The following is an 18,902-nucleotide window of genomic DNA, read 5'->3' on the forward strand; positions in this document are numbered from 1 at the left end:
GGGAACTGTTGGAACTGTATAGAACTTTGGTGAGAGCACTACTGGTGCAATGTGTGCAGTTCTGGTTTCTACATTACAGGAAAAATGTGATTGCACCAGAGGGGATACAGAGGAAATTCACCAGGATGCTGCCTGGAATGGAAAATGCAAGCTATGAGGAAAAGTTGGACAGATTTGGGTTATTTTTGTTGGAACAGAGAGAGAACTGAGGGCTGACCTGATTGACGTGTACAAGATTATGAGGGGCATGGACAGAGTGGATAAGGAGCAGCTATTGTGAGTTAGTCACCAGGGATACAGAATCAAGATGAGGGGATTTGAGGGAAAACCTTTTTTTACCCAGAGGGTGGTGACAGTTTTGGATGTGCAGCCTTGGGAGGGTGGTAGAGGCAAATTGCCTCACATCCTTTAAAAAGTGCCTGCATGAGCAGTTGACATGTCATAACCTTCAAGGCAATGGGCCAAGTGCTGGTAAATGGGATTAGAATGAAGACTAGGTGTTTCTCGTGTTAATGCAGATTTAATGGGCTGAGTTGCCTCTTCTACTTTGCATAATTCTATGACCTTCTCCGTTCTGGAACAGTCAGAATTGAGTTTGATTCTGAGCTACAAAAGGAAATATCAGGGCCAATGACTGAAAACCTGGTCTAAATGTGGTAATTTTTGACAGGCCAGGTATGGGTAACGTAAGGCATGGCTGCCAATGATAGGAACAAGTGCATGAGGCAGAATTGGAAGAAGTCAAAGATTAATCGATTAAACTCTATGACACTCAAGTGTACTGAATTGGAGAGATGCAGAATTTTCTTTTTGTGGGAGTCGTAAATGGGTACAGAAGTAGGAAGGGTCATGGCCATGGACTTACTTAAAAACAAAGATGAGAATTTTAAACTTGAGGTATAGTTTAAACTGTAATCACTGTAGGTTACTGAACAAAAGGGTAATGAGTGAACAGGACTTGTGAGAGAATTCAGGCAGGTGGAGTTTTGAATAGTGTGAAGTTTGTGGTAGCGTGTAGGAGGCGGCTCAGAGTGTGTGGCCATAATCAAACCAAGAGCTAACAAGTGTATGGGGTGAGAATTCCACCAGAAATTGAGCAAAGTGTGGGCAAAATCTGACAATATTACAGAGGGGAGATAGCACAGCTAACAGAAACATAGAAATTACAAGCAAATGTCGGCCTTTTGTCCCACCAAACTTGCTCTGAGATTCAGTGTGACCATGGCTTATCCTCTGTCACAATACCATGCTTGTCTCTCTCCTCATACCACTTGATGTCTTTCGTGTTTAGAAATCTATCTTTAAATCTATTCGGGTACTTGCCATGTTAGAAACTCAGTTTAAACAGAACACCACAATTGAGAGTAATGGTGTGGTTCCCCCAAAGCCTGTGGAGCCAAGCCCTAACATAAAGCATCATTTTCAGCAGAATGGGAAAAGAAACACGAGTGATCTGATTCAAGAAACATTTCCATGTGTGACCTTGCTCCGTTAGGGTTGTGTCTGTGATGTAAAGGTTATTGATTTTCCTGATATTTTCCATTAACTAATTAATGTTTTGAGATTATGAAATCAAATAGACCTACAAAAACACTTCTCCTGCTGTGAATGCTGCAATTTTTTTTTGCTTACTGATGCCAAATATTGAAAAGATATCTGCATTGGGAGCTAATTGGACTGCTTCCTTCTCAAAAGTGACAGTTACTGCTAAATTATGAAAAAGGAACCCTTTTAAAAGTCACCAGAGATTGGAAAATTGCAGTCTTTGTGGCTATCTTGAGCTAATGAAACCCATATCTAGCTGAAAACACATGGCTACCTACCTTTTGAATTGACACTGTAGATTGATGTAGCTACTGAGTGTTCCAAGGCATGCTGAGAGTGCTCAATCCTTTGGTCAGCATTCAGCAAGGAACAGCCTGTGGGATGATATCGCAGTAACTCCCCTGATAGCCTGTTCAATGTAATGCTAACCCAGGAATTTAGGATTCAAATCTGTAGACACACAGAATTAGCTGACCACAGCTGGAAGGAACCCAGAGTAGGCCTCAGCATTATGCTTGAAAACTGTGCCAGGGTTAATCATATACTTGGCTTGGTGAGTAGAACACTTCTGAATTCGAGAGGTTTAAGAACATAACCTTTATTTCAGAGATTTAAGCACATGATCACCCTTGCAGTACTTAGTAAGTGCTGCACTGTTTAGAGGTATTGCCTTTCAGATGAGAAATTAAACTAAATTAAACTGAGATTCTGTTTCTCTTCTTGGGTTCTGATGATTCTGTTCTAAAGAAAACTAAAGCTCTTCCTCTTGTCTGGACAGCATTTATTTTTGAATTGACAGCACTGAAACAGATGATATAGTTTTACATTAGTTGTCTGTGGGAGCTTAGTGTGAGAAAATTAGTTTGCACTTTTAAAATAGTTCAACATTTGACTACAGTTTTGAAAGAGTAGTTTGGTGGCAGTGAAACAGTTGATGCGTCCTGAAATCATGCAGGTGCTGCACAATTGCAAGTTTGTTCCTTTACTTTTTACATGGTCTTCTTGCACCTTCTAATGGGCTTTATTAATTAGATGCGGCCTGTTAATCAACTTGTTATCCTAGAATTGATGAGCCCAGTTGGTGAAATGAGCTCAGGTAGCACCAGTGAGCACAACGACCAGCCTGCACATTCCATTACTGAGCTAGGCAGTGCCATCTAGTTGTGTTGTGAGGCTCTGTTTGCAAAAAGCAGTTGCCCAGGAAATAGCTTATCACTACCTTTTAGCTCAATGAATTGAAACAAATCAATATAACAAAACACATGTTTCCTAATTCATTTCATTGCTACCGCTACTTAGAAAATCTTATAAAAACTCAATGGGTTTTAAATGGAGTTACTGAAGATTACGAAATTGTTATTGATTTGAATTTTTCTTTAAACAGCAATCCTGAGTTCTCTTTGTGGCTTTGTCACAAACCCGATATATTCATGCAGATGTAAAAGCTGATTGAGAACACTGGCATTTATTTCAGGGCTCCCTTTTGAGTCTACAGTGCAAGTGTAGAGGATTACAGTACTAGGAGTACAGGATTATCCCTGACATTTTTACAATAGGGAAGATAGCCTATTGTATTCAAGTCAAAAAAAGAATTCTCCCCCATTATTCAGGCTCTTTAATTATATAAATTTGCCAGAATGTGGAGGACTGAAGATGATTAAGTGACAAGAAGTGACAAAGCGACAAGACAAAAGGAGGTAATCATGAAAGAAATTAGAGAAATAAAAGATGTGCACAAACCCAGGGGATATGTCAATAGTCAGGAGGAAGTATGGGATATCTAGAGAAGTCAAGAAGGCAGCATGTAATACAAGCAAAGCAGGTGGGCTCCAACGTACAGCTCACCAAGGAGCCCTATACTAATAACATTGGACATGTCCTTTTGCTCATCAAGTTTTATAACAGTAAAGACAGCAATACGTTTGACAATTTGTCATTTAGTAATGCAAATTATTTCATTTTAAATATCTTAAACAGCCACACACAGTATACACGTTAACCCTGGACCCAAAACACTCCGAAGGATGTTCATAAGGACTTCTGAAGATGGATTCTCCAAGCCTCTTCATCTCATTGACTTTCAAAGAAAGCAGATGTCTCTTTCTTAATGACTACGTAAAAGCTAAATTGCATAGCCCCTTAAAACAGGGCAGGAATCGTGATGCACAATTAACCCTCTTCCCATTGATTGTGATTCGGCTGCTTGCTGACTCCATGCTGTCTGGGTCATTTGAATAAGCTCTGCATCCAGGCAGGACTAATCACATGGTTCTTTGGCTAGTCAAAGCAGTGGGGCCCGTACTATGAGTGGCTAGCACCATTTAAAGCTAGTCTGTACTTGGGGGAGCACATTGTGGCTGGAACAAGTGCTGAGGGAATTAGTGAAGGCAGTCTAAGCCCAGAAAGTACGAGAATGGCACAGCATGAAAGATTGAAGCTCCAAGGTTTTCGGGAAACATACATTCTGGAAAAGATAGAAAAAAAGAATTGTCCATTATCCTCAGTGGAGTGACATAGCTGGGTAATTTTCCGCTTTGATGGGCATATCATTGTGTTGTAACTAATGGAGCAGCTTAATGAAAGACATAGCTAATTTTGAAGCACAAACCTTCAGCATTATTGTTGGGATATTGCTTGGAACTTAGAACAGTACAGCCAGGGACATGCCCTATGGCCCACCACATCCTTGTTGACCATGACACTATTCTAAACTAATCCCATCTGCCTGCTCGTGGCCCATACTGTTCTATCCCAATAGGTGTCTGTCCAAATATCTCTTAAATGTTACTGCCGTATCTGCTTCTGACTTGGCTGCACATTCCAGACATCTACCACCTTGTGTGTTTTAAAAAAAAACCTTGCCTCAAACATCTCATTTAAACATTCCCCTTTCTTTCAGGTCACCCATCAGTCTCCGATGATCTAACAAAAACAGTCCAAGTTTGTCTGTCCTCTCCTTATTGTTACTACATTCCAATCCAAGCAATGTCCTGGTAAACCCCTTTTGCACCCACTCGAATACCTCCACGTCTTTCCAGTATTGTGGTGAACAGAACTGTACTCAATACTCCAAATATTCCAATACTCCAACTAAAGTTTTACATAACTGCAACATGACTTGCAAACATTTATACTCAATGCCTGTTACAATTTATTACCGGTGGTATTGAATACCAAAGTAGGAAGGCTATGTATCAGATGCACAGGAATTCATGAGACCACATCTGGTGTATTGGCCTTCCTATTTAAGGAAGGATGTAAGCAGTTCAGGGAATGTTAACCACACCAATTGTTCCAATGAGAAAATGTTGGAAGGGCTAGGCTGGTAACCATTGGTGTTTAGAAGTTTAAGGGATGATTTGTTGGGACATATAAAGTCCTGTAGACTGTTTGAGTGCAGGAAGGATGTTTCCTGTATTGGAAGAACGTAGAACTCGAGTTGCTATTTCAGTATGCGTGCTCTGCCATTTAAAATGAAGATCATGAATCTTTCAAGTACTTTTCCTTGAACTCATGAAAGCAGGGATTTTGAATGCAAGATTTGGCTAGATGTGTGGTAGCCAAGGTTATTGGTAGTGAGTGAGAATGTAGAGTTGACATTACAGTAAGCTTGTAATAAATGGTGGAGTAACCTTTTCCTGCTCCTATCTTGCATGTTCATCTATAATCCCCTGGAGGAGATGGTGCTGGCCATTATTGGAATGGCCAGTGCTGACACTAAATCCATTTCCAGTGTTGAAGTTATGGCCACCTTTTTTCACACAGTTCTGGGCCCATTTATCATGCAGTGTCTGCATGGTCAATATTACAATACACCATCAACTTCTCAAGGGCAATTAATGCCGGTTTAACCAATAATTTTCCGATGAATGAAGAAATAAAATCTAGCAGCTGCCCAGAGTCTCTTGTACTATTATAGAAATCTTCCAGGCCACCCTTCAATACAGCTTATTATGCAACTACTGATTTACTTGACTGCACTGTCTGCTCCAATGTGGACGTTACTAACCCCAAGAAACTATTATTCTGTCATTCCATTCCTGCCATCAGCCATCATTTTCGATCTATTATTGTCAAGGGATGTAGGGCTTGCAGCAGATATGGGTAAACAGTTGTTTTAGCCATTCAGTATTAGAGATGGCTGCATCTTTTAAACATTTAAAAACTGACCAAGAGGCTAACAGAATAGGTCTTGCGTGACTCAATATCAAGGGATTTTTTAAATCTCCAGGCCCTGCACAACAATACTATTTAATTCAATTAACGGTGGCATATACAGTTATTGATGAACAGTGTAGATTTCCCTGTCCTGTATTATTAAGGTCCCAACTAACCTCTCAAATTATATCACTATCTGCGCTAGTTATCATATTTCTATTTGAGAGAACCTAACATGCATTTTAACCTACAACAGTGATTATATTTGAGAAGTACAGCACTGACTGTAGAGCAGTTTTGAATGTCCACAAATTGTGAAGGTTTCAATATAAATATGAGTTCCTCCTTGCAAGATTCTGGGGAATGCGTGTGTGCTACTGCCATCTTTTGCCTAAATTTGTGAAGGATTTGTTTTTTGTTGAATCTATCTTCCATTAATTGAGCGTATTTTCTGAGGCTGGGATTAGTACAAAGTCTGATCCAGTTAATGGATAGAAATGCAGTGACTGACCAAGTTTATTTTGCACGAATTTGAAAAGGAAACTTTGAATTTTTCACAGGAGATTAAATGGTTCAGAGAGGCAAACAAGGAGTAATTCCATTTGCATCCGAATTTTTTTGAATCATAGAATCCTTACAGTGTGGGGGCCAGCTATTTGGCCCATCGAGTTCACACTGACCCTTCTGAAGAGAATCCCACCCGGATCCCCCTCCCTATAACCCTACATTTCCCATGGCTAACCCATCTATCTGGCATATCCCTGGACAATTTAGCATGGCCAGTCCATCTGACCTACACATCTCTGGACTGTGGGAGGAAACCACAGCACCTGGAGGAAACCCACGCGGACACTGGGAGAATGTGCAAACTACTCAGATAATCATCCGAAGGTAGAATCGAACCTAGGTCTCTGGTGCTGAGGCAGCAGTGCTAACCACTGAACCACTGTGTCATTTTTGTTGGGAAATATTTGACTGTCACATGTCGCAAGTGTGAGTACAAAGAGCTAGGCACAAAATGAAGAAGCGGAAGTTCAGGGGTATTTTTGGAATTATTACCTGACTTGTGACACTATTGCTGTTCCTTCAGTATCACTGAGTCAGAATCCTGGAGCTCCCTTTCTAATAGTGTGTCCACACCAAATGAACTACACCAGTTCAGGATGGCCTCTTGGCCTCTGAGAGCAATAACTGTTGTCCCAACCAGCAAAAGCAACATTCCCTGATTGAATGAAAATGTAATTTGAAGAACAGATAGCTGGCAGGTCAGAAGATGAGACAGTACAAAAATACAAGAGGTTTACTTGGATGGGAAAAAATGAGAAAGCGACTAGAAATAACATGGTGAGAATTTCTGATAAAAAGTGTAGAAAGCGAGCCTCAGAATGAAAGCAAAATAAGGAGAAGGCAGATGAGTTGAGCAGGTGTTTTGCCTCAGTATTTACTGCAGTAAGCAACATCCCAGAATTAACAGTGAGTCAGGAATTGAAAGGGAGAACAGACGATAGGTTGAATGGCTCTGTTCCTTCATGGTCTAAATACAGTCAAGCCCAAGACAGATTTTTAAACAGGAAGGGAATCGAGGCTCATAGCTGAACCGCAGGAAAAGAGCTGAGGATTAATGGTGAAGCAGGCTCGATGGGCTGAAGGGCCCATTTCAGCTCCTGTCCCTTATGGTCAAGAAAATTGCAATCACCAGGGAAGTGGCACGGAGCCAACGGAATCTGTGGGCTGGGAAGTCCCTGTGTTTGAATGTTCCAAAATTCCCTGATTTGGGTAATATTCCTTTAGACTGGTGAGAAAGTGAGGGAGAATGAAAGGAGGACCAATTCGAATCTTTCAAAATCTGCTGATAACACCAAACTGGGCCAGTCGACCGTTCCTAACCGTGCTGCTTTTTCTGCACAATTATGTTTCCAGTCAAATCAATTCCACATTGCACCTTTATCACAACACATCACCAACGTTCTCTCAGTTGTTAACGGTTGTGCAAGCTTCCAAGGCTCATGTGTGGCAGTGACTTCTGGAAACAGCACCATGGTTGGTGTGCCAATGTCAATCATGGAGCATTGGAGTGGCTGAGTGCATATGCAGCTGCACTGTTTCGAGGAGGTGTTGCTCACCACCACATTGATACCGGCCTTCATTACTGCACCACCTTTTCGTTTTTGTCCATTCCCTTGGAACATTGACTCTTGAGTTCTCAGTTTTAGTCACCCTATCACCAAGCCTTTGCAATTGCAGTCAAGTCACAATAAAAACCTAAAGAACTGCGAATACTATAAATCAGAAATGAAAACAGTAATTACAGGACAAGCTTAGCCAGTCTGGCTATATCTGTGGAGAAAAATCAGAGTTAAACTTTTGAGTTGTGTTCTGAAGAAGGGTCACTGGACCCGAAACGTTAACTCTGATTTCTATCCACAGATGCCGCCCAACCTGTTAAGCTGATCCAGCAATTTGTCATATTCATTTTTGTTTGTGTCATTACCTGGTCTTTATTAAAATGCTGCATGTATTAACCTACCTGTCAGTATTTTTGGAACTTTTTTCTTTGAAAATAGTATAAATGGAAATTTGTTTGCATTGGGAGACTTTTATGAGCAGGCAAAATAAGCATTGAAAAGTATTAGTGATAATGGGAACTGCAGATGCTGGAGAATCCAAGATAATAAAATGTGAGGCTGGATGAACACAGCAGGCCAAACAGCATCTCAGGAGCACAAAAGCTGACGTTTCGGGCCTAGACCCTTCATCAGAGAGGGGGATGGGCTGAGGGTTCTGGAATAAATAGGGAGAGAGGGGGAGGCGGACCGAAGATGGAGACAAAAGAAGATAGGTGGAGAGGAGAGTATAGGTGGGATGAGGTTAGTAGGTAGGAGATGGAGGTGCGCCTTGGGGAGGGAGGAAGGGATGGGTGAGAGGAAGAACAGGTTAGGGAGGCAGAGACAGGTTGGACTGGTTTTGGGATGCAGTGGGTGGAGGGGAAGAGCTGGGCTGGTTGTGTGGTGCAGTGGGGGGAGGGGACGAACTGGGCTGGTTTTGGGATGCGGTGGGGGAAGGGGAGATTTTGAAGCTGGTGAAGTCCACATCGATACCATTGGGCTGCAGGGTTCCCAAGCGGAATATGAGTTGCTGTTCCTGCAACCTTCGGGTAGCATCATTGTGGCACTGCAGGAGGCCCATGACAGACGTGTCATCGAAAGAATGGGAGGGGGAGTGGAAATGGTTTGCGACTGGGAGGTGCAGTTGTTTATTGTGAACCGAGCAGAGGTGTTCTGCAAAGCGGTCCCCAAGCCTCCGCTTGGTTTCCCCAATGTAGAGGCAGCCACACTGGGTACAATGGATGCAATATACCACATTGGCAGATGTGCAGCTGAACCTCTGCTTAATGTGGAATGTCATCTTGGGGCCTGGGATAGGGGTGAGGGAGGAGGTGTGGGGGCAAGTGTAGCATTTCTTGCGGTTGCAGGGGAAGGTGCCGGGTGTGGTGGGGTTGGAGGGCAATGTGGAGCGAACAAAGGAGTCACAGAGAGAGTGGCCTCTCCGGAAAGCAGACATGGGTGGGGATGGAAAAATGTCTTGGGTGGTGGGGTCGGATTGTAGATGGCGGAAGTGTCGGAGGATGATGCGTTGTATCCGTAGGTTGGTGGGGTAGTGTGTGAGAATGAGGGGGATCCTCTTAGGGCGGTTGTGGCGGGGGCGGGGTGTGAGGGATGTGTTGTGGGAAATGCGGGAGACGCGGTCAAGGGCGTTCTCGACCACTGTGGGGGGAAAGTTGCAGTCCTTGAAGAACTTGGACATCTGGGACGTGCGGGAGTGGAATGCCTCATTGTGGGAGCAGATGCGGCGGAGGCGGAGGAATTGGGAATAGGGGATGGAATTTTTGCAGGAGGGTGGGTGGGTGGAGATGTATTCTAGGTAGCTGTGGGAGTCGGTGGGCTTGAAATGGACATCAGTTACAAGCTGGTTGCCTGAGATGGAGACTGAGAGGTCCAGGAAGGTGAGGGATGTGCTGGAGATGGCCCAGGTGAACTGAAGGTTGGGTTGAAAGGTGTTGGTGAAGTGGATGAACTGTTCGAGCTCCTCTGGGGAGCAAGAGGCGGTGCCGATACAGTCATCAATGTAACAGAGGACGAGGTGGGATTTGGGGCCTGTGTAGGTGTGGAAGAGGGACTGTTCCACGTAGCCTACAAAGAGGCAGGCATAGCTGGTGCCCATGGCCACCCTCTTTGTCTGTCGGAAGTGGGAGGAATCGAATCGAATCTCCTACCTACTAACCTCATCCCACCTCCTTGACCTGTCTGTCTTCCCTGGACTGACCTATCCCCTCCCCACCATACTCTCCTCTCCATCTATCTCCTTTTCTCTCCATCTTCGGTCCGCCTCCCCCTCTCTCCCTATTTATTCGAGAACCCTCACCCCATCCCCCTCTCTGATGAAGGGTCTAGGCCCGAAACATCAGCTTTTGTGCTCCTGAGATGCTGCTGGGCCTGCTGTGTTCATCCAGCCTCACATTGGAAAGTATTAGTTTGCTTTCATTTGGGAGGCCTGGGATTGATTATTTTTCTGTTTTGTAAAAAACACACGTAGCTTGAGATCAGAGATAATGGGAACTGCAGACGCTGGAGAATCCAAGATAACAAAGTGTGAAGCTGGATGAACACAGCAGGGAAAGCGGCATCTCAGGAGCACAAAAGCTGACATTTCGGCCTTAGACCCTTCATCTGATGAAGGCTCTAGGCCCGAAACATCAGCTTTTGTGCTTCTGAGATGCTGCTTGACCTGCTGTGTTCATCCAGCTTCACACTTTGTTACCCATAGCTTGAGAAGCTTTCATTTTCAGTTTGCAGTCGTCCTGATTGAAGTTGCTTTTTTAATTCATTCACGGGATAAGGGTGTTGTTGGCTAAGCAGCATTTATTGGCCATCCCTAATTGCCCAGAGGGTAGATCAAAGTGAATCACAGTGTTGTGGGTCTGGAGTCAGATGTAGACCAAGCCAGGTAAGAGTGGCAGTTTCCTTTTCTAAAGGACGTTAGTGAACCAGGTCATTTTTTTTTCAACGATCACCAGTGGATTCACAGCCATCATTAGACTCTCAATTCCAGATATTTCTTGAATTTAGATTCCACCATCAGCTGTGGTGGGATTTAAACCCAGGTCCCCAGAACGTTATCTGGTACAGTGGTAATACCAGTTGGCTATCACCTCCCCACTATGTATAAAATAGTTATCCTGTACCGAGAAATTAGTTCAGTAAAGTTAGAAATGGGATAGCTCAGTGTAAGGGTTTAGTTTGAAATGACCTGACAAGAAATGTTTGGCTTGAATCTTGAGGGGTTACTTGAAGTTGAGAAAGTCCAAGTTCAGTTGTATGATTACTTAAGAGGCTTTCAAACTCTTGGGTGGGAATTGTACGCAACAGTTAAGTCAAAAGTATAAATGTAACAGAGAATGGATATTCTGTAGTGTTTGAGTGCTGTGGAATGATGCTGTTCTGACATAAGGTGTATTGTACATTGTTTGTTTCAAAATCTTTTAAATTGTGTTATGTGTAAATATCTTGACCTGTTTTATTTTAACATTTCTTCTGTGTATTAAATTTACGTTTTATTGTCATAACCAAATTCACAGCATTGCACACTTGTGTTTCAGTGAAAGACCACCTTTCTTTTAAAAATAATTATCAAGCTGAATTTCAGTTGAGAGCATTCAGAATGAAAGGGTTAGAGGTATGGATGTTAAGTTTGCTGATGCCATAAAGGTAGATACGAAAATAAGTTGTGAAGAGGACTTGAACCGACAAAAGAATGTGGACAGATTAAATGAGTCGGTAAAGATCTGGCAAAAGGAGTATAATGTGGGATAATGTGTAGTTGTGTGTTTTGGCAGGAATAGTAAAGAAACATATTTTCTAAATTCTGAGAGATTACAAAGCTGTACGATGTAGAGGGTTGGAACCCTGGAGAAGTTAAGCACAGGAAGAAGCCATTCAGCGTTTAGTATGCACAGCGCCAGTATTAGCCAGCTGCCCATTCTAATTCCACTTCCGAGCACCTGCTACATGGTATTGTAGGTTGACTACTTGAGCTTCAGATCCAGGTTTGTTTTAAATAACTCTCATTTATTATGTAATTTCTGTTCTTTGTTTGCCCTCCCCAAATGCATAACCTCGTACTACTTCGGATTGAATTTCATTTGCTGTTTCTGTGCTCACTCAACCAAAGCACTGACATCATCCTTGCTCTTGACAGCCATCCTCTTTCACTATCAACTACTATACAGTGCTTTATTTTTGTGTGTTGTCTGCAAATCTCCCAATCATGCTTTTCACATTTAAATCTAAATCATTACTATTTACCGTAAACAGCAAGGGACAATGGCCTTTGGGATCTGAGTGTGCCAGTGCATGAACCACAAAAGACTAGAATACAGCAATGGCAAATAATTAGAAAAACGAGTAGAATGTCGTTTATTGAATACTAAAATAGGGAGGTTAGTTTTGCTTTATTTATACAGGGCATTGGTAATACCCTATCTGGAATACTGTGTACAGTATTTCTGTCCTTAACTAAGCAAAGATGTAAATGTGTTGGAAGCAGTTCAGAGAATCTATGCCAGACTAATACTTGGAGTGGGCAAATTGTCTCATGAGGAAAGGTGGTCAGGCTAGGCTTGTATACACAGGAGTTTAGAAGCCTAATAGGTAATTTAAATGAAGTAAGTGTGCTCCTGAGATGCTGCTTTGCCTGCTGTGTTCATCCAGCCTCACATTTTATTATCTTGGAATTCTCCAGCATCTGCAGTTCCCGTTATCTCCAAGACCCTGAATGGTCCTGATTGGGTGGATGTGATCAGGATATTTCCTGTTGAAGTCGCTTCACTGTTTAAAACTAAGAGATCTCCTATTTAAGACAGAGTTGAAGTGATTTCCTACCCCCCCCCCCCCCAACAAACAGTGGAATCTTGGTCTTTGAAACTCCGCTTCACTATGTTTTGAGGAAGAGTGCCTTTTATGGCAGACATAGGCAGATTCTTGGTAAATAAGGAGGTGAAAGGTGATCAGGGGTCACTAGGAATTAGTTTGAATCAGATTAACCGTGATCTTATTGTGAATGGTGGAGCTGGCCAGTACCCAGTACTTTGGTCAAATGCACACAGGTGTCTGCCAGCATCCACACATACAACTCCCAACATATCATGTGCCCTACCGTCTTTGTGTTTTATTACCTAATTATGTTAAATAATATCACGTTTCCCCTGGATATTTGACGTAGTTTAACTCATGAAGTTTTAAATTTAATGTAATATGTGTAACATCCCAGCACGAGTTTAAATTACTGCAGGGGAAGTGATGGTCTTGTGATATTATCACTGGGTTGTTAATCCAGAGACCCAGATAATGCTCTGGGGACGTGGCTTCAAATCCTGCCATGGCAGATAGTGGAATTTGAATTCAATAAATATCTGGAATCAAGAGTCTATTGATGACCATGAATCTATTATCGATTGATGGAAAAACCCATCTATTTCGGGAAGGAAACTGCCTTCCTTACCAGGTCAGGCCTATATGTAACTCCACACCCATGGTAATGTTGACTCTGAACTGCCCTTTGGGCAATTAGGCAGGGGCAATAAATGCTGCCAAGTGACGCCCTCATCCCGTGAATGATTTAAAGAAAAAGCAGTTATGAGAGAAAAGAACTTTGCTAGTTCTTTGTTACAAAATTTCTCTTATTCCTCGAGTTCACTAATTTTGTCAACAATGGGCCTTTTCTTTAGTCCAGTCCTGTTGTTTATTTCTTCAGTTAACCTTGAACAGATCATTTATTTTTCTGGAGCTTTTATTTCGCAAAGCAATAGATAGTTGCTGTGAATGATGAAATATGTTTCCAATAGTTTAATCTACTGTATACTTTCTAATTTAATGTTCTAATCTAGTTTGATAAATGTGCCCCATCTGTTGACGTGATTGCCTTTGGTTGAATTTAAGACTCTAGTTTAGTGACTTCAGTCGACCATTCTCAATTGTAGTGGGAAATTCCAATCTTAAGAGTCATAGATGTAACATATGCACTGTCTTTCTGCTGATGATTAGTATGTTTTAATATGGAAAAAGGTACATTTTGTTACGTTTGGAGTGTGAATTATTTCTACTATTCATTCATGGGACGAGGGCGTCACTGGCTGAGCCAACATTTATTGACTGTCCTTAAATGCCCAGAGGGCAGTTAAGAGTTAACCACCTTTATGAGTCTGGAGTCACATGTCTAAGGCAGACCAAGTCAGGATGTCGGTTTCCTTCCCAGAAGAATATTAGGGAACCAGATAGGTTTTTCCAACAATGGACAGATTTTGTTTTAATTTGGTGGGATTTGAACCTGGGTTCCCAAAACATTACTGGGACCTCTGGATTAACAGTCTAACAATTGTAACACTAGGCTGTCACCTCCCTCCTCATCCCCCAAAATTTCTTGGAGTGCAAGAACATTCAACAGCCAGCATTTACAAGTTTAATTCAAGCACGGTTATTCATTCTCTCACATTTATCCTGAAAATAAAGCAACAATACCATTTCAATCTCTTTCTCTCCCATGCATTGTTTTCCTGACCCCCCAGCCCCTCACATAAAAGTTAAGTACAGGTAGTGGTGGTATACTTTAACTCCTGTTAACTCAGCTCCTGGTTACTAACTCCAGTCTTCCACGTAGTTGGCCTGGTTTTGATGACTTGCATTTGAAGTGGGTGTCTTGTAGAGCAAAGAATTTTCAGCATGCTGAGGTTCCTTTAGGTTAATTTTCTAGGAAGTTGTGTCTCAGGTCAACTTTAAACTCAGGCAAGTTACATTCTTTGCTCGATGTCCTGCAGTTTTCCTGCAAGCCACAGTGACTGAGTGGTTCACTCTGTCACCTCCTTGTGTCTATGTGGGTTTCCTCTGACTGTTCTGGTTTCCTCCCATAGTCCAATATGTGCAGGTCAGGTGGATTGGCCATGCTAAATTGCACATAGTGTCCAGGCACATGCAGGCTAGGTGGGTTAGCCATGGGAAATAAGAGGTTATGGGGATAGGGTGGGTGGCTGGGTCTGCGTGCTGCATGGGATGCTCTTCAGAGAGTTGATGGGACAAATGGCCTCTTTCCGTACTGTAGGGATTCTTTGATTCTATTTGATGATTTACGCCTCATTCACAGATTGGTTGAAAGCTTTAATGGCTTTGATGGTTCTAGCATTGAACAAAGTATAACCTTCCTTAGACCGAGAAAGTATCACTGTCTCAGCATATTCCAAATAAGGGGTAGTGTGTCTAGAGATCCTGTGTTGTGGGTTAGCAGCTTGTTTGGGATTTTTGGCAATCAGTTTCTTTGTTTTTTTCAGTAACCCTTACAATTGATAAAATCCTTGGTTTTGGGGAAGAGCATTGATTTATCTCAATCCAAAAGGTTCTTTTGGTATTGTCCTATACTTGAATAAGGATATGTGTGACTTCCCTGATGGCTGTCCACCTTAATTAGATTTTTTTTTGAGACTTGGTGTTGTCTCTAGCTAAAAGGCCAAAGGTCACATGATTGACAGCAGTCATGCTACTAGTTTGATTGTATCCAGTTTTGAAAAGAATTGATGAATGTTCATAATATGGTATGTTCATATGTATTATGACATTAGGATCACTCTTCCTTAGGATTTCTTACCATGAGATTATTCATTAATCTTGTCTCATTAATCGAGGCAAGATCTAAAATTGCCTGTTTGTGTAACGTGGGTTAGATTAGAGTGCCAACCACAGGTCTGGTGTCCATATTATGAAAAGAATGTAGAGGCATTGACAAAGGAACACAAAGATTTACAATGATTGTACCAGAGCAAGAAAGTGTTAATGATTTAAAAATTGGATGATGGTTCTCAGATTGCTTTCCCTCAATGACGTAGTTGAGGGACGATCGAATAGTTGTCGTTTGTGCAGAAATCAAAACTAGGGGCCAGAAGTGAGTTGTACCCAATAAGAGTGGGAATTATCCCAAGTTCTGACAAATATTTATTCTTCAACAGATTCAAGAACAGCTTCATCTTGCTGTTACCAGACTTATGAACCTCTCAGATATTAGAGTTGATCTTTCTCTGTACCTTCTCTGTAGCAGTAATGCTATATTCTGCATTCTGTTCCATTACCCTGATGTACTTACGTAAGGTATGATTTGTTCAGGTAGCATACAAAATAACATTTTTCACTGTATCTCAGTGCATGTGACAATAATAAATCAAATCAAATCAACATCACCACAGAAGATTGTCACATGATATTCATACTTTGTAATAGTTTGCTCTATATAGATGGCCTTATGTTTCTCACCTTGCTGTAAATCTAACTACGAACCAAATTACATTATTAGCTGTAAAGCACATCGGGGTGTCCCTGTGTTTGTGAAAGATGTTTGTTCCATTCACAGCAGGTATGTGTTTCGTAGTCAGTGAACCGAGAATTTGTAAAGCTTAATTCGCTCCATTTTTCAGATTTCTCATTGTTTTAATTTTTAAAATGGCCAACAGCAAAGCATGTTTTTTAAACAAGATCAAGGTTGGTTTGTGGCCCAGCTACTACTGAAAGCTACTAATTAAAATGTGACAATTATTAGATAAAATACAGGCACAAAGCTTGTAGGTGAATGCAAATAAGAGTAGTTGTAAATAAAAAAGAAAGGTCAGTCTGTTAGAGATAGTAAGAACTGCTGATGCTGGAGTCTGAGATAACACAGTGTGGAGCTGGATGAACACAACAGGCCAGGCAGCATCAGAGGAGCAGGAAAGCTGATGTTTCAGGTCGGGACCCTTCTTCAGAAATGGAGGAGGAGAAGGGCTATTGTTGCAGGCCTGTTGTTTACTTGAAGATTCTCTTTTGAAGTGAAAGAATTGTAAAATCAAAGTTGGGATTTAGCTGCCATAATGACCTATTACTTGAGTAGTTGGCAGTTTCTCTACCTTAGTGGATAAAGCAGAACAGGATTCTGATGGAGTGCACGCTCCTTCATTTCATATTCAGGGCACCAGAGTTTGTGGCCTTCAGTACCGTGGCTCAGCAATACAGCCCTTAGCTACTTTGCCTTTTCCTCTCCTGTTCAGAATTCTCTCTCTGGCCCTGTCTCATCGGTAGCATTCTGTTTTTAAAATGTTGTCTCTTAAAGTCTTATTCAGATGAAATTTAAGATGGCTTCTATGTTAATTTTTAATGAATCATTGTCATGAAAAGCAAAGTCAATTCCTGTGGGGATCCTTCCAGTCTTCTGCTTTTCCATCAGACTTTTTTCAAATTCTCACACCTTTAACAGGAGCCATTGTGTTTCTTAAAGAGTAATTGAATTCTGAATGGCTTCTTTTTATGGTTGATTTTAACATAATACATCAGTCTGCCTGCCTTTCTGGATGAAAAGCCTGTCATGTGATTGCAGGCAGCCATTTTTTAGATACTGCATCTATTTTTAAAAAGTCAGATTTGTCATCTTTATAAATGATATAACTAAATACAAATGAATTTCTTGCACTATAGATGGGTGAACATGGGTGAGATTTTTGGTTGAACCTAAATTTACAGTGGCTGCAAATTGTGCAGTTACCTAGGAGTGCAGTATTTGAGTCTGGAGGCCAGAAAACTGCTGGAATGCCATATAAATGCAGCTCAATTTCTCATGTATAATGTACATATTGCATTTTATTTTCAGCTGGGAAGTACTGAGATTCCTGCTGTCTAATCTGCGCTGGTGGGTGGAGGAGTATTATTTTGACGGCTTTCGATTTGATGGAGTAACATCGATGTTATATCATCACCATGGAATAAGTACGCTTCATTTATTTTAAAGTTTGAAACAACTTTTCTTAAAATATGCTATTCTTTTTAACTTGATGTCAGACTGTTCAGTGTTAGTTGATCATGAAACACACAGAATGCTGGAGAAACTCAGGAGGTCTGGCAGCATTTGTAGGGAGAGAAGCAATGTTAATGTTTTGAGTTCAATATGACTGTTCTTCGGAACTTTAATGTTGATTAGCATGCCTCACTGGGGGATGGGCTTTGCCTTGAATTATATGCAGGATGGTTTGGGGATCCCACCCCAAGCCCAGTAAGGGGTTCTCCAGGGAAATATTCTCTTAGCAAATTTCTTTCAAAGGCCCTTGGAGAATCTTATGGATAATAATGGCATAGTGGTATTATTGCCAGGTAATGTCCTGGGTACCCTGGTTCGAATCCTGCCACAGCAGATTGTGGAGACAGCAGGAACTGCAGATGCTGGAGAATCTGAGATAACAAGGTGTAGAGCTGGATGAACACAGCAGGCCAAGAAGGGTCTAGGCTTGAAACGTTAGCCTTCCTGCTGTTCTGATGCTGCTTGGCCTGCTGTGTTCATCCAGCTCTACACCTTGTTATCACAGCAGATGGTGGAGTTTGAATTCAGTAAAAATCTAGAATTAAGAGCCTAATGATGACCATGAATCCATTGTCGATTGTTTGAAAAGCAATCAGGTATGCTAATATCCTTTAAAGGTGGAAACTATCATCCTTACCTGTTCAGGTCCATATGTGATTCCAGACCCACAGCAATGTGACTGGCTCTAAACTGCTGTCTGAACGTGCAGTAATTTCTGGGCTAGCCACCAATGCCCAATTATCCTGTGAATAAATAAAGAAAAAGATCATTTCACTCCCATCTAAACTCTGGAAGTACAGAGCCACTGTCAATTAACCCCTGACCAACCAGTCTGAGTCTGCTGTGGTAATACTGTGACTGTTCAGTATCTTGCCTGCTCGCTTTTCTCTGGAGATTCTCTACATGTTGATATTAACCTCTTACCCAGCATTGCCAATCCAATATCGCCAAGAACACCAAGGAACTTCTCAGCCCTTTGAATTGTTGAATCACCAAAGTTTTTCCTCTTGTTTGGAAAACATAGTTTCTGTAAATATAGCAGACCCTCAGTACATAGGGACTGGAGCATTTCAGTGCTTCCATTTGTTCTGTGACTCAGGTATATTAGGTGCTTGTCTGTATCCCAACTGCATTTACATGTCTGCTTCATACTCTTTGTTACCATTTGTATTAAATCGAAACGATTAAAGGAAGCCCATTTGACCCATCTTGTCTGTCCTGCTTCCCCAAGGAACTATCCAATGAATTGCTTTCAGCGCATTCCTTGTAGTCCTATAAATAAT

At 41.7% G+C, this 18,902-nt stretch overlaps 1 protein-coding gene across 6 annotated transcripts in view; it reads left to right on the forward strand.

Annotated features, from left to right (window-relative positions):
• Positions 1-18,902, forward strand: part of gbe1b (glucan (1,4-alpha-), branching enzyme 1b) — a 529,949-nt gene that overhangs the window by 317,588 nt on the left and 193,459 nt on the right. For all 6 annotated transcript variants that reach the window (XM_059650083.1, XM_059650082.1, XM_048540405.2 and 3 more), the window contains exon 8: positions 17,416-17,531. In XM_059650083.1, the coding sequence (XP_059506066.1) occupies positions 17,416-17,531 (116 nt within the window). The remainder of the gene's footprint in view (positions 1-17,415; positions 17,532-18,902) is intronic.

This window comes from Stegostoma tigrinum, chromosome 12 (assembly GCF_030684315.1).
Source record: "Stegostoma tigrinum isolate sSteTig4 chromosome 12, sSteTig4.hap1, whole genome shotgun sequence".
Lineage (NCBI taxonomy): Eukaryota > Metazoa > Chordata > Chondrichthyes > Orectolobiformes > Stegostomatidae > Stegostoma > Stegostoma tigrinum.